Here is a 22,019-nt window from a genome sequence, read left to right as displayed (position 1 = left end):
GTCAGTGAGTGTTGTCTGAGTTTGCGTGCCACCAGCGGTATCAGTGGTGCTGGGGGAAAAGCGTACGCAAATCTGCCGGACCAGTTCATCCATATCGCATTGCCCTGCGACTGCGGATGTGGGAACCTGGCGGCAAAGCTTTGGCATTTTGCGTTTTCGCTTGTCGCGAATAGGTCCATCTCTGGATGACCCCACTGCTGGAAGTACGGTTGGAGTACTGATGGGTGTAACTCCCACTCGTGCATCTGGTGGCTGTGACTGCTGAGCAGATCCGCCATCTGGTTGTCCTTGCCGGGGAGGTGTTCTGCCATGAGGAACATGTTCCTCTAAATGGCCCACTTCCACATGCTCTGAGCCAGATGAGACAACTGTGGAGAGTGTGTTCCTCCCTGCTTCTGTATGTAGTACATGGCAGTCATGTTGTCCGTCCGGATCAACACGACTTTGTTGCACAAGTGTACTTTGAATGCTTTCATAGCGAGGAAGATTGCCATCAGCTCTAGAAGGTTGATGTGCATCTTCTTTTGTTGTTGTGTCCATAGTCCCTGCACTGTGTAATGGAGTACATGAGCTCCCCATCCCTGGAGAGACGCGTCCGCCGTCAGTATTATCTGTGGGACAGGCTCTTGGAACGGTCGGCCCTTGCAACGGTTTTGTGGATTCCACCAATGCAGAGAGTTGTATGCCCGACCGCTCACCAACACTAGGTCTTTCAACTGTCCTTGAGCCTGATTCCACTGACGTGCTAAGCACTCCTGAAGCGGGCGCATATGTAGTCTCGCGTGTGGGACTATGAAGATGCAGGAGGCCATCATGCCTATCAACTGCATGAACACTCGCGCTGGCAGGGAGTGTTGTGGTTTGAACTTGGAAATCAGCATTTGCATGCTGTTGATTCTCACTAAATTTGGCTGAGCTGTGGCCGCCAGAGTGTCTATAGTCGCACCTAGGTACTGTTGTACGTGTGCGGGCTGGAGATGGGATTTTGGGTAATTTAGTGAGAACCCCAGACTGTGAAGGAGGTGAATGGTGCGGGACACGTGGCTGGCACATTGCTGGGCTGACTTCGCTTGAACGAGCCAGTCGTCCAGGTAAGGGTAGACGTGTATGTGCTGCCTCCGTAGATGTGCCGCCACAGTAGCTAGGCACTTTGTGAACACCCTGGGTGCTGTTGTCACGCCGAAGGGAAGGACTTGGAATTGGTAGTGCTGCCCTTGAACAGTGAACCTGAGGTATTTCTTGTGTGAGGGGTGAATGGGTATGTGGAAATACGCATCCTTGAGGTCCAGTGTGGCCAGAAAGTCTCCCTGCTTGAGCAGCGGGAGGACTTGCTGTAGAGTGAGCATGTGAAAATGCTCGGAAAGAATGTATTGGTTCAGGGGTCTCAGGTCTAATATAGGTCTGAGTGACCCGTCCTTTTTCGGTATTAAAAAAGTACAGGGAGTACACCCCCGTACCTTGCTCGTGGACGGGTACGACCTCTATTGCGCCTTTTAGAAGCATACTTTGCACCTCCTGCTGTAAGAGCGTTAAGTGCTCTGAGGACATAGGACGGTTTTTTGGAGGTATTGTGGGTGGAGTGGAGGTTAGTTCTAGACAGTAACCGTATTTGACAATATCTTTGACCCACCTGTCCGTGGTGATGGAGTTCCACGTGGACAGGAACCTTTGTAGCCTTCCCCCGACAGGTGTTATGTGGTCGGGAGGAAGGGAGAGGGCGTCACTGCTTGTTCTTGGGGGAGGACCTGGTGTTGCCGTAACCGCGTCCTCTGCCCTTTGTGCTGGAGCCACGATATCCACCCCGGGTGTTTTTATCGTAGGTGTTTTGTGTGTTGCCCTTGTTGTATGTTTGCTGTGACCCCTGTCCTCTACCTGCTCCTCTATTTCCGGGGCGACGAAAGGAGCCGCTCCGAAAGGACTGCGTCTGTAGGGCCCCCATGGACTTTGCAGTGTCCGTGTCCTTTTTTATTTTCTCTAGGGTGGTGTCAACCTCCGGCCCGAATAAGTAGTCGGGGTTGACAGGTTGGTTGAGGATGTTATTTTGTACCTCCGGTTTGAATCCGGAGATTCGCAACCAGGCGTGTCGTCGCAACATGACGCTAGTGTTTATGGCTCTGGCAGCTGTATCCGCGGCATCCAGTGCACACTTAATGGATGCATTTGTGAGCAGTTGTCCCTCCCTGATGAGGATCTATGCACCTTCTTTGTATTGGTCAGGGAGATGTTGGAGTAGTTGCTCTAATGTGTCGTAGTGCGCTCGATCGTAGCGAGCGAGGAGCGCTTGAGTATTGGCAATGCGCCATATATTAGCTGCCTGGGCGGCAACATGTTTGCCAGAGGTCTCTAGCACCTTGGACTCTTTGTCCGGGGGAGGAGCATCAACTGTTTGCGAGTGTGCTCTCTTGCGAGCATTCGCAACGACAATGCAATCCAGAGGTAATTGGCCTCTAATGTAAGTAGGGTCCCCAGGCGCTGATCTGTATTTCTTGTCGATCCTGGGGTTTATCACTCTTGCCCTGGTGGGTTCCTTGAAGATGTCCTTTGCTGGTTTGAGGACCCCCTTTAACATGGGCAGAGTCTTAATGTTCCTTTCTGAGGATGCAAAAGTATCCATGAGAAAGTCGTCCTCGGCGGTGTCAGAGTGAAGTTGCACCCCATGATTGGCCGCAGCCCGTTCAATTAGAGCGCTGAACGCTGCAGTGTCCTCTGTGGGAGATGTTTTTGCTCCATAGAGTTGCGGGTCCTGTGCATCCAGAGGTGCACCAGAGTCTACAGGGTCATCCCAAGCTTGATCAGGGTCCTGTTGGCCTTCAAGGTCCATGTCTCCGGGGTAGGGGACTTGGTCACACATGTAGTCCTCCAAAGCCTCCGTGTCGGAGTGTGTGGGAGAGAAGGACTGTGGATCCCGGTAGGGGGAATGGAGAGGTTCATAAAGAACTGGTTCTGACGCCACTGGCAGCTTTCTTTTGAGCGGGATCCGGAAGGAGTCCAAAGCTGGCTCCGAAGTTATTCTCCGTTTGTGGATTATCATCCTGCCGGTGTCGGCGTCGATGAGATGTGATGGAGACGTCTCCGCAGGAGAGCGTTCGGCAGGAGTAATCGTGGTGTGGGTGACCCGTGTCCTGATTTGGAATAGTTTTGGGGCTGTGGATGGTGGCAGGCCAAAAGTAATGTTGGCTGGTGCCGAAGAGGCTGTTGGAGCTTTTATCGGCTCGGAGCCAGACGTGTCCTGAAGGACCGTTTTGGTTTTGGCGCGTTGCGTCGCAACGGGTCGCACCTGGAGCGCCATCGATTTCTTCGCGCCGACCGGTTCAGTAGGTGTGGGCGTGGATTTTTTTCGGCGCCGGTGAGACATCGAGTCGAGGGGCGGTAATGGGCGTCGACGTCTTCGATGAGTGTGGCTTTGGTGGTGCCGTTGAGGCGGTGTGAGACGCAGCAGGCAGTTTGACCTTTGGGGTCGGAGCAGAGTGCGTCGGTGCCGGGAGCCGAGTAGGTTTGGTGGCACCGAAGGTCTTTTTCCTTCTGTCGACTCCGACATCGGCCGCTTCAAGCTCGGCACCGAAGTCTCGTTTGGTGCGCTCGGTGCAGACGGGTTTTGCTGGCGTCGAAGGTGTGGTGGGCCTCGATCCGACCAGCGCTACTTTCGGTTTCAGTTTCAGTTGAACCAATACAGCTTTTGGTTTCGGTTTCGAAGAAGGGAAACCAGCCGGTTTGGGCATTAATGGCTGCCGCTGAATGTCCGAGGCCGGGCCCGAGGGCGGGGCCGAAGAACTGCGGGATAGGTCTTGGGTAAGGCCCGAAGGCGATCCCTCGACCGGAGCCATAGACTGTTGCACTGGGATTTCCTCAGTCTGTACGGGTAGGCCTTGCTCGTCACCGGAGCTACTCTCTTCGGCCCCTAAGGCCTCATTGTAGTCTCCTACCTCGGTGTCGTCTTCATCTCTGCGAAAGAGTGTTTCGTCGACGTCTTCCGATCCGGAGTCATGTTCGGAAGCGGGACTGGAGGGTAGGTTCTCCACTTCTTCGACATCTTCGGTCTCGGCGCTGAAGATGTCGGCCGGGGCCGGTGCCGCTTGCTGCGCCTCGAGTCTCGCCGCTCGTCAATTCCGGAGAGTCTTCTTGGATCGAAATCGGGCACAGGCCATGCATGTAGATTCGTCGTGATCCGGTGAAAGGCATTTGTTGCACACCGGATGGACGTCGATGTGGGGATATTTCGCATTGCATACCAGACACCGCTTGAATGGTGTCCTCGATTCCATCGTCGATGTCAGGTCGATGGTCGGGCAAGATGCGAAAAAGTTGGTTCTGGAAGTTAGTAAACTAACAAAGATACTATCGATACCGATCGGGAACAGTACAGACGCGAACTAAAGGCCTTTTGGCCTGGAAAAAGTTTTTCCTAACTTGAGTCAAGATAAGCACATCCGAACCCAATGGCGGAAAAAAACAATCTGAGGATGGAGAGGATGCCCATGCGCACTGTAGTCCAGGGGAGGAGTCACCTATCCAAGGATACTTCGAAGACTCTTCCAGGACAACAACGTGCAAACATCCGGACCCAACACTAGGCGGCGATCTATGCACAGATATGAATTCAGCAGCCCACATGCCTCGAACTCTAGTGATTCCCTCCCAGGAGCAAGGAAATCCTTGAAACTTCCCACTGACATGTGTAGTGTGATTTGGAGGATGCAGGGCAAGTCAATGTTTGGAGGCAGAGGCTACCCTTGAGGCAGTGCTTCTGTCTCAATCCTTGAAGATATTACCTCTGAAGATGCCGCCTGTGTATCCTCTACCTCCTAGTTAGTAACAGGCCTGGCTACTGTCATTGGGGTAACTGCATCGAGTCAAGGAAAGTAGTATTGGCCCTGCCCCTTGTGTGCTGTCTTCAAGAACAGCCCCTAGTGATGGTACTTCAAGGGCATCCATGACCTTGGTGGTATCTGCATTCTTCTTTTCCAACATCTCAAATTGTGGGCCTAAAGGTTGCTCTACATCAAATGGCAGGTAGATAAAATGTTGGCGGACCTCTAGCTTAAAGCCATAAATATGCCGCCAGACATGGCAGGAAAGACTTAGAGAGGTTTCCTCCTCTGGCAGCCATATCAGTTGACTTCAGTGCACACTGTATAGTGGTGTTAGATCTAGCTTTCCCCTCTTCAACCATCTCTTTTACTCTCTTACGATATTGCTCGGGGAGAAGTTGGAACAAGGTCTCCGTTCCTTCCCACTGGGACCTGTTGTAGCTGGAGGAAGTCCAAAGAATTTGGAATGCACCAGTGTGTAGCAGAACCAACAGCTATTCTTTTGCCAGCAACATCAGTGTGCTTGCTCTCCTTATCAGGTTGCACATCACCTGTTGCTTGGGCTGCTGCTTTCTTTCGGGCAGTGGAAACCACCAGGGAGCCTGGGTGAACATGACCTCGGATATACAGGGGATCAGATGTTACACGGATTGAACAATTTTTAATTGCTGGGTGTTACCACCGGGGATTTCATTGGCTTGCAGAAAATCTCTGGGTAACACCTCACCATGCCCTTCAACATAGGGAAAAACAATAAGCAACACTCCGTTCCGTATGGCGCCTCCACCAGAAAGTCATTGATGTCCGGGGTGACATGCATATCTACCTTCGGAGAGGCAGTTGCAAAATGGAAGATACAGTGGTATCGTTCGGAGGGGAAGCCACAACAGGGGCGTGCTCTAGGTCTGGGTCCTCTCGGACTACAACTCCTAGTCGTCCCAAGTGTCATCAGTGGGGTGCAAGTAGATGGGCACCCCAAAGTACTCCGCTGCAGAGTACAGACTAGGGCTGCAGCAATCAGAATGAGATTCTGGTGACCCCTGAGAAGGTGAATAACGTGACGGTGGAGGTTGGAGCAGGGGTTGAAGGGCCAGCAGTCTTGCCCTTTATTCGCTTGGCAAACACCAGTTGTAGAGTAATGTCCAGTTGTGGAGTGTCCTCACAGGCAAGTCTCTGCTTTTAGGCAAAGTCTTTCCAGGGGCAGAGCTCTTGTCTGTGTGGTAATGATGAATCACTGTCTCTCATCGAGCTACTGTTGGAGTTTATAAATGGGGAGTCTTCTCATCAGAGTCTCGTGTGGATGGTCTTGAAGCAGACACGGATTTCAGCACAGATTGCACCTTTTGGCTTCTCAGTGTGGATGTGTGCTCATGGACTGATGGGGGTCAAGTCTTTTGACTGGATCCTGACTTGGCTCCAACACCTTGTCTAGGTGCTGACCGGAGCCCTAGGTTGGTAGCGGTGGTGATTTGTGCGTGGGGCTCAACCCCCAACCCTCAAGGGAGATTTTCTTGGCCTCGATGTGCGACTGCTTATGTGTTTTTGATGTCTGGGTGTAAGTTTCCGTGTCAACTATCCTCACGTGTTTCAGCAAGGATTTGGTGTGAGGTCTGGGGAATCAACTGAGGTAGACTGGCAACCTTCAAGTGACTCTGGGTCCTCTTGGACTTCCTCCTATTACAGTTCACAGGAATCAGTAAAGATGATTTTTGGGCTGGGTTGATGGGCCATTAAGTCGGGTGGCTCCTCTTTAGCCGTGAATGGGTCCGCTTCAAGAGGTCTGGAGTCTAAGACAATGAGCGATCTTTTGTTGTGCGCCCAGCCCCCATCTCACAACTGCTAAGGGTCTTCTTGCTTCTGAGTGATGAGTAGGAGTCACAGGAGGTGTGGTCATGCTCTGGGGAGAGGCACAAACAACAGATGGCATGGAGGTCGGCCATAAACACTTTCAGTAGCAATACAGGCATCTCTTGAAGGGTGTCCGTTCCATCACCCTCTATGCCTCTTCATTCTCCAGAGTAGATAAGGAAGGTACAGGGCTCCTAAGTGCAGGAGCGCCCTGGGGACTGGGAGGCCCAGCCTTCGGTGACGATACCCAGAGCGGGTCAAGCTGAGAAAAGGAAACAGATAAAGGTTGGAGTAGAACTCTTCTTGGCTACAGGAAGGAAGCCATAGATTCCGGGACCACTGTATTCAGCAACAAATGCATCGAGACCAGAAGCAATGTTGATATACGTCCCAAACCAATGGTAGAAAAAATTATCTAACAATGGAGTCGGTGCCCATGCATGTTCACTACCAGAGGAGTCATTGGAGATGGAAAATGCTACTTACCAGTCTGCATCTGTTCCTGGCATGTAGAGCTGCAGATTCACACACTGTGCATAGATCGCCATCTGGTGTTGGGCCCGGATGTTTGCACTTTGTTGTTGTATTGGAATAAGTCTTTGGAAGTCACGAGATAGGGGGACTCCTCCTTTGACAATAGTGCGCATGGGCATCGACTCCATCTTCAGATTGTTTTTTTGGCAAAAAGGGAAATGGAGTTTTTTAATAAACAGAAATAGATGTCCATGTATGTTGTATCTAATTAAGATAATACTAGAACAGATAAAAGGTAGCCGGGAAGGCGGGTGGGTGTGTGTGAATCTGCTGCTCCACATGCCAAGAACAGATGCATGCTGGTAAGCAGAATTTTCCGTTCGAGGCATATGAGCTGCAGATCACACACTGTGCATAGATTGCATAGCAGTACTCCTCCTTAGCGGAGACCACCAATATCTGTTGCAGTACTTTAAAATAGTGTTTTAAGTACACCCTGGCCTACACTAGCTTGTTGTTTTGCATGCACTTCCACACAATAGTGTTTTGTGAATGTGTGCGGTGTAGACCATGTAGCTGCTTTGCAGATATCATCTAAGGGAATGTTCCCTAAAAATGCCATTGAAGCCCCTATTTTACGGGTAGAGTGGGCTTCAGGGAGAATAGATAGTGTACATTTTGCTCTGTGATAGCAAATTTGTATACATTTGACAATCCAACTTGCAATCCCAGACTTTGATATGGGATTGCCTTTATGTGGTGGTGAAAAGGATACAAAAAGTTGTTTTGTTTTGCGAAAAGGTTTTGTTCTGTCAATATAGTAAAGGAGTGCTCTTTTTATGCCTAGTGAATGAAGAGCTCTTTCTGCTAACGTTTGTTGTTGCAAGAAGAACACTGGCAACTCAACAGATTGGTTGAGATGGAAAGGAGAGAACTTTAGGAAGGAATTTGTCCTGAGAACCACTTTGTTATGATGGAGTTGTAAAAATGGTTCTTGAATAATTAGTGCCTGTAGCTCACTGACTCTTCCAAGACATGTAATGGCCACAAAGAAAGCGACTTTCCATTTAAGAAATTGTAGCTCGCATTTACGGAAAGGTTTGAATGGGGGACCCATTAGTCTTGTGAGGATGATGTTTAGATTCCACACTGGCGAGGGTGGTACCCTCAGAGGATTTATTCTTTTGAGGCCTTCCATAAATGCTTTAATGGCAGGTACCCTGAACAATGACTGATGTTGTCTATTTTGTAGGTAAGCTGCTATGGCAGCGAGATGAAATCTAATTGATGTGTATGCTAGATTACATCTTCGAAGACGCAGCAGGTAACATATGTGTTGAGTGGAGGCATCTAAAGGAGTGATGGTGGTGCTGTTACAGTATATAACAAATCTTTTCCACTTGGCTGCATAGCAGGCTCTAGTGGCGGGCTGCCTAGCCTTGTTGATAACGTTCATACAATCAGGTGGAAGATTGAGGTAGCCAAATTCTAGGACTTCAGGAGCCAGATCGCCAGGTTGAGCTGTGCTGGATATAGATGTCTCTCCATGGTTCTGTGTTAAGAGCTGTGGGGAGAGGTGTAGTTTTTGGTGTGGGACTACTGATAGTTCCAGCAATGTTGTGTACCAGGTTTGTCTGGCCCATGTTGGAGCAACTAGGATCAGTGTTAGTGACTGTTGTTGTAGCTTGCACACCACTAATGGAATGAGTGGGAGAGGTGGAAAAGCGTACGCAAATCTGCCTGACCAATTCATCCATATCGCATTGCCTTTGGACAATGGGTGTGGATATCTGCCGGCGAAGCTTGGACATTTTGTGTTGTAATGTGTGGCGAAGAGATCTATCTCTGGCTGCCCCCCCACATTTGGAAAAACGGTTGAAGAACTTGTGGATGAAGTTCCCACTCGTGAATCTGTTGTGTCTGACGACTTAACAGATCTGCGATGTGATTTTGAATTCCTGGAAGATGCTGAGCTAAAAGGAATATGTTTTGAGGAATAGCCCACCTCCATATGCTCTGTGCTAGTTGAGAGCTGCAGAGAGTGCATCCCCCCCCGTTTTTGTAAATAGTACATTGCTGTCATATTGTCCGTGCAGACTAAGACAGCATTGCCGGATATCTGCTTCTGGAAAGATTGCTAGTAACTCCAAATGGTAGATGTGGAGTAGCTTTTGCTGAGGTGTCCATGTGCCCTGTATGGTGTGATGAAGTAGATGAGCTCCCCTGCTAGTGATGCGTCTGCTGTTAGCACAATCTGTGGAACCAGCTCTAGGAACGGTCGCCCTTTGGAAAGGTTTTGGGTGTTCCACCACTGCAGAGAACAATGTGTGCGGCCGTTCACCAATACCAGATCTGTTAGCTGACCTTGGTTCCACTGACATGCCAAGCATTCCTGTAAGGGGCGCATCTGGAGTCTTGCATGAGGTACTATGAATATACAAGAGGCCATCATCCCTATTAGTTGCATGAACACTCGAGCTGGAAGTGAGTGTTGCGGCTGGAATTTTGTTATAAGGGTTTGCATGCTTGCTATACTGGCTGGACTGGGATATGCAAGGCCTTTTGAGGTGTCTATTGTGACACCTCGATATTGTTGGATGTGGGATGGTTGGAGGTGAGACTTTGTGAGGTTTATCGTAAACCCTAAGTTGTGAAGTAGTTGGATTGTGGTGTGTGTGTGATTTACACACTGGGTATGCAACTTGGCTTTTATGAGCCAGTCGTCCAAATATGGGAAGACATGAATTTGTTGTCTTCTTAAGTGGGCTGCTACCACTGCCAGACATTTTGTGAAGACTCTGGGTGCTGTGGTGACTCCGAAAAGGAGAACCTTGAACTGGTAACGCTGACCGTCTACTACATACCGGAGATATGTTTTGTGAGCAGGGTGATTGGGAATGTGGAAGTAGGCGTCCTTGATATCGAAGGTGGCAAGGAAGTCGCCTTGTTTGAGTAGAGGAAAGACCTGTTGAAGAGTAATATGAAAGTGGTCTGATTGTACGTAGAGGTTTACTGGTCTGAGGTCCAAGATAGGTCTCAGGTTTCCGTCCTTCTTTGGAATGAGAAAGTACAGGGAGTAAACCCCTGTGTTCTGGTGATGCAGGGGAACTGGTTCTAATGCATGTTTTTGTAGGAGGGAAAGCACCTCTTGTTTTAAGAGCGTTAAGTGCTATGTTGACATTGGATGCTGTTTGGGTGGTATGTTTGGGGGAGTTGAAGGGAGTTCTAGGTAATAACTGGATTGGATGATTTGTCTCACCCACCTGTCCGTGGTAATGGTGTTCGACAGGTAGGAACTGTAACAATCTTCCCCCGACTGGAGTAGAGTGGTCAGGGCGGAGTGGAGGGAAGTCATTGTTTGGGGTGGAGGCAGTGCGAGTATTGATAGTTTTGACTCTACCCTTGTAGTTATTGCCCCTGTAGCCTCCTCTGTAATAGCCTCTGGTAGATGAGGTCTGGGTGGAAATCTTGTAGGAAGTGGAGGGGTTGTCAGTGGTAAAGCCTCTAGAGGCGCCCCTATAAGAGGAGCGACAAAAGGAACTTCTGGGAGCTTGCGATTGCAAAGCTCCCATTGATTTGGCAGTGTCAGTATCTTTTTTCATCTTCTCCAAAGATGAATCTACACTAGGCCCAAATAAGTGTTCCTGGTCAAATGGTTGGTTTAATATGGTAGTTTGAACTTCAGGTTTGAAGCCCGAAATGCGTAGCCACGCAGGTCTGCGTTAAAGGACACTGGTATGAATAGCTCAGGATGCTGTGTCTGCAGCATCCAGAGCGCAACGAATGGAGGTATTAGTTATGAGCTTGCCTTCCTGGATGAGATCATTGGCCCTTTTTTTATATTGATCTGGAAGGTGTTGTAGTAGGGTCTGTAGCTCGTCATAGTGTACCCTATCGTACCTAGCCAGCCAAGCCTGTGTGTTGGCAATTCTCCATATGTTGGCTGCTTGGGACGTTGTTCTTTTACCAGATGTGTCCTTATCAGGAGGTGGAGCATTGTCTGTGGTTTGGGAGTTAGCCCTTTTCCTGGCGTTGGAGACTACTAAGGAATCCAAGGGTAGTTGCCGTTTAATATAAACAGGGTCAGCTGGGGCAGACTTGTACTTCTTTTCTACCCTGGGGTTAATGACTCTGGCCCTTACAGGATCATTAAACACTTCAGGAGCGTGTTTGATTACCCCTTTTAACATTGGGAGAATGGAAGTGGACCTTTGAGATGGTGCAAAAGTGTCCATGAGGAAATCTTCCTCTACAGGGTCTATGTGCAAATTCACACCGTGGTATTCTGCAGCTCGGTGTATGAGCTGAGTGAACCCTATAGTGTCCTCTGGAGGGGATGGTCTAGATGGGTAGATATCTTGTGGTGCATTAGGAACATCTGGTGTGCCATAATCGTCCCATGGGTACTCTGGGGTATTAGGGCGACTAGGTTCCCCTAAAGGGTCATGATCCCCTTCCTCCCCAGAGGTGTCATCATCCTGTGGTGGAGGAGATTGTGAGGGTACTGGAGATGGGATAGGAGAGATGTGGTGTGGAGGAGGAGGTGGAGAAGGATTTCTCAAAAGGAGAAGAGGCAATGTTTCTCTTCTTTGGGCGTGGAGCTGGTACAGGTTTGTTCATTTTCCTTTTCCTGGAAGGACTAAGTATAAGATGACCTATCTTTGGGTCTATTTCAAGAGTTTTTTGGGTTGGATCAGGCCGAAAAAGCTCCTCCTAGGAGTGTGTTTCGGTGCCGATTTTTTCGGGTCCGATTGTTTGTGTGGCACAAGTTTTGGAGTGGTTTTCTGCTCCTTAGGATTGGAATCGGGAGTTTTCCTGGGTTCTGTTGGGGTCTTCGAGACTGGTTGTTTCTTTGGTTCCGATGATTTTTTCGGATCCAAAGATTGAGTGCCAGTGGTCTTCGGAGCCGGTTGTTTGTTTTGTTCCGATCTTTTTTTGGGGGGTTGGAAGACTGAGCCTCAGTGGTCTTTGGAACCGGTTGTTTGGTTGGTTCGATGATTTTTTCGGAGCCGAGATGTCCGTACCAGCGGATTTCGGTGGCGAAGGCGCCGATGTGGATCCATGTGTCGGTGCGGATGAAGACAGTGGTTTCTTCTTTGGTGCCGGGGATGGGGTTTCGGTATCGACGGTAGGCTGACTCGATCCAGAGTGGCCTGAAGGCTTATGTATTGACTTCTTTGCCAAGCCTGAAGGAGGGGCATGGGACGTTTTGTCCCGGTGTGCACCAAGGCGCGAAGGTGTGTCCGAAGCCTTCTTGTGAATTGATGTGGGGGGGGGGGGTCAACATCAGTACTTACGACCTGCTGCCCTGGAGTGATGTCTTCGATATCGGTGTCGGAGGCGCTAATGTTGCCCTCTTCGATCTGCTCCGGTACATTGATGCCTTCTTGGGAGATATCGTCCGGTATCGATGTTGATGATCGAGCCATGCTTCTTCGAGCTCGACGATCCCGAATGGTTTTCTTGGAGCGGAAAGAGGCACAAGCTGGACAGTCGTTGGCCTCATGCTCGGGCGAAAGGCAGAGGTTACACACCTCGTGAAGCTCGGCATGTGGAAACTTGGATCCACATTGAGGACACTTTTGAAAGGAGTCCTTTCCATGAGCCAAAGGCCTAATGGCGCAGCTAGGCCCGAAGGCCTGCATCGATGACCGGAATCGAAGAATTCAAGTTGAGAGATGCGCGTCGAATGGGAAACACGATCGAAACAATACCGAAGAATGGGTGAAGGATTGCGTGCCGAAAGGTAACATCGAACTGGAGCGCGATGAACACATCCGATCCCGATGGCGGAAAAAAACAATCTGTAGATGGAGTCGATGCCCATGAGCACTATTGTCCAAAGGAGGAGTCACTTATCTTGTGACTTCCAAAGACTTATTCCAATCCAACAACAAAGTCCAAACATCCGGGCCCAACACCAGATGGCGATCCATGCACAGTGTGTGATCTGTAGCTCATATGCCTCGAACATTTTGTTTCTCAAAAGCTTTCTTTGAAGAAAAACAATTTCAAACATTCATAGCCCAACAGTAGATGGCAAGAGTATGTAGAGCATGTGTATCTACAGCCACATATGCTATAAAACACATCCAAGTCCAGTCTGTGTACTTTCTTTACGCTTCATGGGAGAGGTGAGCCTTTAAGCATGTATATAACAAGTCCTCCCTACCCAAAATGAAAGATAAGCACTTTTGAGGGATTCAAATTTAAAGCTGTGGGGACCTTCCTCGAAAATGTTTGTAGATTATAGAAGTAGATAGGTGTCTGGTCAGATTGTTTGGTAACAGTGATTTGGAGAGGCACTTTTGACCCTCTACTTGCCTGATGGAGCATCAATGACGATATGATGTGATTAGATCTTCAGGGGGTAATGCTGGAGCTTCCAACATCATTTTTAACAACAGTCTAACGTACACCATAATAAAGGTCAGTAACAAAAAGACACTGCCAAAAAAAAAAAAAAAGTTAGCAATAGTGACAGCACTGAAGGTGGTAAAGCACATTCTGCCTTTTTTGCTTATTTGTGATGTGTAGAAAATAGATTAAAAAAAAGGCAAAACATTTTGGCCATGGCTGACAGGACAATCAAACAGGAGCACACAGGCCCCTAAGCCTTTGTGCTCCTCTGAGGCATTGCCAGTTTTAAATACCCTACTGTTAGCAAATGAGAGTTAAGATAACACATTCGGATATCAGATTATTTACACTTGCTTTAGCTTGTCTCCTTGTGAGGGAAGTGCCCTCTTCCAGGAGAGTGGTGGTAATTTAATATAGGTAATCCAAGGCATATGATGGTACTTGTGTGTAGGTAAAGCTAAATACAATTTTTTGCATTTAATTTGGCTGGCAGAGAAAACTGATTAAGAGCATGATAGGACTATGACATTATCTGGTTACGGTTTATGTCCCATGTCAGGATTCTGGACAAATAACAAATAGAACATGATTGTACAAGCATCAGAAGAGACGCTTCACAGATTAAAGATTTGAAAGACTTATTCAGCAAGCCCTACATTTTTTTTTACAAGCAATATGGGATTTATGGATCTAAGCCCACAACTCTTTCCCATGAGGAACATCTGTTCATGAAGATAATGTAGCATCATTTTAGAGGGATATTGAAGAAAGATGGGAGAGTTAATTTAGAAAACTGTGCCTCAAGGGGTAAGAATAGTTGGATGTGGGACCAGGGGTGACGAATGACTGTTACAATAGGATTATGGATGTTGACAGCATCTTTGACAGCAGCTCTGTCATTAAAGAAGATAACCATAGTGTTAACAAGGAAGTGGGCAGGTAATTGTCTGAGCAGATTGGGAGAGGTGCTCATTTGAGGGTTCACTGTATGGTCTGGCAGAGAAAGGTGTGCAGAAGGAGGGAAGGCCCTTTGATGAGGGGAGGTTGTAGGTGGGTCTAGGTGTTTTGAGGCCTATTAGAACATTAGAATGTTGAGTGTTCCACTGACAACAATGGAGATCCCCGGGTTTCTAATGGCTGGTAGAAGCCCGAAATCAGCATTTCAATCCTTGTTCACAGCTGTTGCTGTGAATGAAGGCCTCATGAAGCCTGAGGGGATTTTACCCACTTGGGCTCAGTGAGGCCTTTGTTTTACAAATTAGAACATTCTGCCCTCTAGGGGCAGAATGTTCTAATAGCCTTAGAGCCCTCCGTAATGGGCCCCGACTGGCTATTAAAAGGCCCGCTCCCTTGTTTAAGGCCCTCGCCTTCGGATCAGGTCGTTAACGCTGGAGCAGGCCTGTAATGGCCGGTAGAGCCCGCTACATCGGGCTCGAAGGCTATATTAGACTTCAAACTACTTTGCTACAGATTTTTTCTAGTTGTGCCCCTCGAGTGAAATAAGTAGCATTTGTGAATCATCTGTAATCCTTCACGTCTAACTTTTTGTCACGTAGATTGTATTTTCCTTGTTCCATCAGCATGTTGAATAAAGAATGCTCAACTTAGTCAACTCAGCAAAAAGTTACAAACTCAGATAATCACTGCCAAAATGTAAAAAAGCCAATATTTGAGGGTAGAGAAAAAAATATTTAGTGGAGGAGAAAGCAAAGTGAGGTTAACTGCAGACAAAGTAGCTTAAAACAAAGTAAGCAAGGCTGAAAACATTAATAAAATGAGGAGACCGACTCAGAATAATGGAAACCTTTATGAATCATTTGAGCCGACAAACACCGAGATGTAATCAATGATGCCAAGGTTCCTGGAACAAGCTTGTCCATCCAAGTAGCCTTTCCAGAAAAATGAAAGCATCCAACTAAACACATACTGAAATCAATGTGAGATTTAGGGAAGAACTGGTAAACAAGCAATTATCTGCAATATTGATTTTACATACTACGTTCACAGAATGCTGATCAAAAGTGAAAGATCTTACCCTTTGTCCTTGGCATGGACGTCGGCTCCATGCTGCAGGAGTTGCTTCACAACTTTAACACGGTTGTACCCTGCTGCCAAATGCAGTGGAGTTGACTGTGAAGAAAATAATTAGTAGATAATATGTCAACATAGAAATCTTTTTTTTCAGGACATGAGCAAATTTTATCAGTTTCGGGGAGGCTCGAATGGATCTCAACACCAGATTAGAAGTTCCTCTGAGTTGAAGAAATGGGACGACAGGATTTCTTTTGGGTAGCAAATGTATTTTTTATTAGATTATAGACATATCTGGGGTAAAAACAAAGTTAAACTACAATTGGAACAAAAAACAAGAATGTTTGGAAACACAGTTAACCCTAACGGCTCTTATGTCAGGTCTCAATTATTTGTGTTCCTCAGCTTTGTTTTTATACAAATCAAAGACTGCATGATTAAGTGGAGAGTATTTCACTTGTCCCACATCAGACATTACTACTTTGTCATCTGGGAAAAGTGTTAATCTTTGTATATCTGTTACAAGAGGTTTTTTTACATAGCACGAAACTGCAACCATCACATGCTTGCTAAGCAGAAAAAGAAAGTGGATAATTGTTGCTTATGTTGACAAGTCAAGTGCCTCACTTAAGTAGCAATTAGCAGGCATTGCCCACAGGTCCTTCTAGATGCAAGCTCACATTATAAATGTGGCTAACGTAACAATTCACATCAGGATAGTGTGAGAAATCCTGTCCATCACAGTAACCCTGCTACTATGAATACTGCTCCCATGGATAATGGTTCAAAGGGGAAACAATTAACATAAGAAAAGTTGAATAAAAGGAAATGCATGCTCCACTTCAGAATATGTTAAGATAGCACACTAGATTCATGCATTTGCTCTACAACTGTGTGTAATCTGATGACTGAGTATCAGCAATTCCAGTTAGTCTCTTCGTCCAAAGTTAATAGGTAATGATGGTCACCACACTGCACATACCTTTGGCATACATTTCTGGAAATGAGTTAATCAGTTCACAGTGAACCATATGCATTCATTTTAATATGTACAACGTCAGTGAAGTAGCTCAAGCAAACAAATCATGTCTAGAGCTTCTTGGAATAATAAAAAGAAAAGACATTACACAAAACACTTTACAAACACATATGGGAGGGGTGAACTACTCAAAGTACAAGTTAGGATTCTGCAAAGTAGCTGGTCACATGTTTATATGAACCTAGAAATAGTTCTGGGTACTAATGAAGTAGTCTAAAAACCGAATCATGGTTTTGTTAAATGGCCAACATGGAAAACGTGCAAATGATCGCTTTTAAACTGTGAGATCAAGTAGACAAGGATTTCTGATGACCTTTGGTTATTAGTTTATCATTATAGCCCACTGCCAAGGACTATAAACAGTGATTAAAGGCCATAAACCAGAGCTATAGGCCTGAGCAATTGGCAAGGGCCTATAACAAGGTAGAGGTCTTCTAACAAGAGGTATAGCCCAAGGCAGAAAAGTTGAATTTTCTAAATTAAAGAGGGAGATACAGAAAAGACAATCATTGGAATGTTGGAGCAGAAGCCATTATTCGCCCTCTAGTCACTTCACTGTCCTCAATGGAGCTCTCAACAATGTTCTAGTTTTGATAAGTATGAGGGTTCCACCGTGGATAAGAGCTTTTTTGGGAGTTGAATTGTGGGGTGCGGACTTTGTGTGTCCGCCTGCACCAATAGTATGCCGATTGCTCAAATCGAATGAAGGAACGCAAAATACGCCAAAATATGCGGCTATTGTTGTGTATTACTGAACGTGTTCCGTGTACTAGGTTGCAACGCTCTGATTCGGGGTCAGATGGAAAGAGCATATGGAGCTGGAAGGCGGAGCACGAATGTACGGGGCATGAGTTTATGAATACATCTTCGAACCATCCACACAACTTGTTTAAGCATTATTTGAGAAACAACATAACAAACGTGGCGACAAGCCGACTATTCTAATCAAGCCCTCACACATGATGCTGGATTGCTTTCGCCACCTCTGTCTGCGAGTGACGCCTTGGAGGAGCAGAAGCATTCTTTCTGGTGTTTCGGGACGTGCCTTCACTGATTGCAGTGCAGCCCGCTGGTCTTCGGCACCTGGTAAGTTTGTTTTCCCTACACATAGGGAAACATTTTGTGCTCAAGAAAACTTTGGGGCGTGTACCCATGCTCCTTTGTGTGCCTGGTGGTCCTTGCGTGACCCACTGGGTGCACATTGCGTGTGTCATTCTTCCACCAGCTCTGGATTGGTTCAGGTATCCAAGCTAGGATTGCCCAGCGAGTATTGTAAAGGGGAAAGACCAAATGAACTGCGGCAGCCTTGGTTTGATTTGGAATCCTTCATTGATATTATTGAATGCAGCTATGTGCACCAGCGGCGCTAGGACTGACCTGCCTTTCATGGACCATACTGGATGCAGCTACCTGCAACAGGGGAGCCATTTTGGATAACATTACATTAGAGTAGATACAACTGCAAATTACCAATACAAATCTTTGAGAAAGAATATTTTGTGCAACTCCAGATTTTACGAATTACGTGGATACGCTGTGCATCCACTGTGGTCTGCAGTTTTTTTGGGTTTTTTTAGAAGCACTATTATCGATCCTATGCTTAGGGACGTTGTATATTAATTGCTTTCTGGTTACCAGTCTTAGTTAATATGTCCACATTGAATCTTCCCTCGCTTAAACTATTTATGATAACTGAAGGTGAACCTTTTATGAAATGGGAGGTATGGAGAGTGTTTTAGTAACTATTAGCCTACTTTCGATGAGGTGGAGTTCACACCAGAGAGAAAAAAAAAAAAAAAAAAAAAAAAAGGAGATTTGTATTCATTGTCTGGGACCTGAGGCACTACAAGTATACAGCCGTATAGAAAAAAAACCTAGGTCGGATGATGTATTTTCTCATGCCCTGGAAGATATGGATGCATTTTTTTTACCTACTGTGTGTATTGCTATAGACTGTTACAATATTTTCCATAGGAAACAAGGTAGCAGAGAGAAAATTGAACATTATGTGCCAGCACTAAAAAAAACTTGCTGTGACATGCATGTTTGGCATTTATGATGACTGATTCGAGATCAGGTCATGATGCATTGCCTCAGTTTCCGCGTTAAAGATAGATTATGGGTTCAGGGCGATTCCACCTTAAAGGAAGTTATTTCTATTGCAAGCAAGGCTGAGCTTACTTCTAGATGTGATAAAGCTATTATATCTGCTAGCAATGAAGAAGGTGCTGGGAATGCAGTAAGCAATCGCTAAAAGAACTGAAGTAAAATCAAATCTAGAGCATACTAAAAAGAAAGAAACCACCACAAAGTACATTTGGGGGTGCGCAGAATGGGAGACTTAAAGGGAAGATGTTACAGTTGTGGTAGCTTCAATCACTTAGCACAAGACAAAAGGTGCCCACCTCTGCACCAGAAATGTTCTAAATGCAATGTAAAAGGGCACTTTGCTAGGCGTGTGAAATGTATAGTGGATAACTCATGTCTATAGGATGAACATTCTCAGTCAGAGAAAGAACATGCACAATTCTGAGTATTCATGAGCATGAGGGGGTTCTTGAGATCTGTGCTCAACGTAGGAAGAAACCTGTGAATGAGATTGTTGCTGGTAGGGTGAACGTTAAATGGATTGTGGACTCTGGTTCACCTTAAGCCATTATTAACAAACAGGTTTGGTACGATTTATTTAAAGACAAAGTGGGCAATGAATTGCTACACGTTTACAGGAGAACCCTTCAAATTACTAAGGTTTCCTAAGTTAAACTTTGAATTCAAAGACAGATCTGCTGTGGCAACTGTGTCTCTCTGAGCATAGTCCTTCTGTATTAGGATGGTGGGACTAAGGAAAGTTGGTAATTTAACTTAACCCAAATAGTCCAGAGCCCATTTTAGTTATGGAGAACGAGTATGACTTTACAGAAAGGATTACTAAAGATTTTCTTATCGTATTTATGGGTGAAGTAGGTGAGTTGAAGGAGTTTGTGCATAAAATCATACTTATGGATGATGCATGGCCAACAGTGCACAAAGTTCGTAATATTCCCTTAGCAGTAAAAGATTAAGTAATTGCAGAGCTAAACAACCTGGAAAAGGCTGGCAAGATTGAACAGATTGAATCCTTTGATTGGGTTGAACCTTTGGTAGTTGCACGGAAAGCGAATGTTAAGATCTGATTGTGCGTCAACCTTAGAGACCTCTATAAGAACAGTTTTCATTTAAAAAATACCCAGCATTTGACTTGGAGCCTGCTACAACACTCGCCCACTTTGGCTCCTGGCCCCAGCTGTTGACGGGGAGCCTTGACCCCCTCCTACTTCCAACACTAACTGCGGACCACCCTGATACCACCCTTCACTCCGCACCACTCCAAGCTGCACGCAGTCATACAATCCTAGCCTTTTCCCGGCCTACTCACTCTGCCCTCGTGATGGCGTCTTCCAAGGGAAAGAGGGTCCAGTCAGGGATATGCTCACCCGCTCTTCATCCAGCTCTGGGTCAATGAGGGCTTGAAAGCTAGATGCCACGTCCTTGCCCAGAGTCAGAAGGATTGTCGGATGCCGATCAAGCCCCGGTAACGGAGGGATTTTTAGCCTAGCTCTTCAACTCCCTGAAGGTGGATCTCTAGGCCCTTAAAAAAAGGACCTCTTGTAAGACCTGCTTGAACTGTGCCAAGACCTGACCTCACTCGGAGATCTTGTCTCTACATTGGAGGACACCAATACCTCACAGTGGCAGGAAGTGGAGATACTGTGACAAGACATCATACACCTCCATGATCAACAGGACTACTTAAGGTTCCAAGTGGAGGACCTTGAAAACAGATCTTGCAGTAATAACATTTGATACAGGGGGGCCCCCATCGGGGGCAGAAGGCGCCAACATTAAATAATACACGCAGGCACTTTTTCGTCACATCCTAGACTGGGAAGATGATGCGGACCTGCCGCTGGATAGAGTCCATATGGTTCGCCGGATCAGGGGACCTGTAGCCAAGTCATCGAACATCCTAGCTGGCGTCCATGTTTTCCAGGTAAAAGAGGTCATCCTGGGAGCTGCCAGATCCAAACACATCAGTTTTAGTGGCCACACGATAGGTCTCTTCCAGAAATTCCAAGACACCCGCTTCTGAACCTTCAGCACCATAGAGATGCTCAAACCAGTGACTGATTTTTTTGTGCTCTATGGAGGTGTCCTATGGCTAGGGACCTCCCTTCAGGCTGATCTTTTGTTGTGAGAGACAGCTCCACAAACTTCAGTCACTGAAAGAAGCTTGCCATGTGCTGGGCCAACCAGCAGAGTCTCCCTCACCTTGCTAACTCTGGCTCCCCGACAAGGGCTTTGGCATGACAGAAAGTAGGGTAACTCAGACGGCACCCCTGCCCATGCCGACCATAACATGCTCAGGAGTTTCGAGCTGTCCTGAATAGACTGTCATCAGGTACGGGAAGCATGACCACCTGACAACGTCCCACATTGGTTGCTCACTACTTGCTTACTTTTGATAACCCGGCACATCTTCCAAACTGAGGAGCCATCCCACCGCCCGATGGCGTCATATCACCAAGGGAGATCTGGCTTCTTCCTCTCCACTCCTGACCTAGTCAGTTATGCAGATCACCAATGTAATTGGACTTTTACAAATAATTGTTTTGACTGTGATGTTATTGCTTGCAATCTGTTTGTGGGGTTATTATATCTTCACTTTACGTTGTCTGACTGGAACACCTTTGCTCTTGGTCCTGTTAAAGCTTTTCCTGCCTGGTTCAAATATTGTCCACATCTCTCCCTAATCTTCTACTTGCCCTGACTTAGCACACTTCTGACTGACGGAGGCTTGTTCTTTTGAGTTCCAGGACAAAGTAAGAGGCCTCAATAATCCTACTAAACGATATGCAAGGCCCAAGTAGCGATATTTGTCTTCTCCAGGAGGCACATTTATTGTTTAAAGACGTTCACTGTATGCAATCCTGCTTGTTACCCCGCCAGCTATGGTCCTCCAACTGCTCTAAGCATGATGGAGGGGGGGGTATCTATCCTTTTCTCAAGGGGTTTTATGGGGGATATAGTGGCTAAAGTAACTGAAAACAAAGGATGACTGCTCGCATATATAATATGACTTAGCACCTTCCCCTGTACCCTGGCAAATACATACACACTTAACAAGCACCAAGAACCCGTCCTAAAGACTACTGATGCTGCCATACTAGTCGAGGGGGGCTTAAACATCCCAAACAGGTACCCAAGGCCTATGTTCTTTCCCTAAACTGCATTTAAAACAGAACCCAATTGGCACTTTTTGGCCACCGGTCAGTCCCTTGTAAAGGGTACCACAGGTGCCAAGGGCACTCTTAGCAGGGAAGGCCTCTAAGGGCTGCAGTACTTATTGTGCCACCCTTAGAGGCCCTGTACCTTTACACACACACACTGCCTTTGCAGGCTGCGTGTTTTGGTGAAGGATA

General features: G+C 46.8%; 1 protein-coding gene across 2 annotated transcripts in view; it reads right to left on the bottom strand.

Moving 5' to 3' along the window:
* Positions 1-22,019, bottom strand: part of TNKS2 (tankyrase 2) — a 689,601-nt gene that overhangs the window by 593,874 nt on the left and 73,708 nt on the right. For both annotated transcript variants that reach the window (XM_085605833.1, XM_085605841.1), the window contains exon 6: positions 15,526-15,620. In XM_085605833.1, coding sequence (XP_085461959.1) covers positions 15,526-15,620 — 95 coding nt within the window. The remainder of the gene's footprint in view (positions 1-15,525; positions 15,621-22,019) is intronic.

This window comes from Triturus cristatus, chromosome 1_2 (genome assembly GCF_964204655.1).
Source record: "Triturus cristatus chromosome 1_2, aTriCri1.1, whole genome shotgun sequence".
Lineage (NCBI taxonomy): Eukaryota > Metazoa > Chordata > Amphibia > Caudata > Salamandridae > Triturus > Triturus cristatus.
Note: the sequence above shows the minus strand (reverse complement) of the source record. Positions and strands in the feature narration are given on the sequence as shown.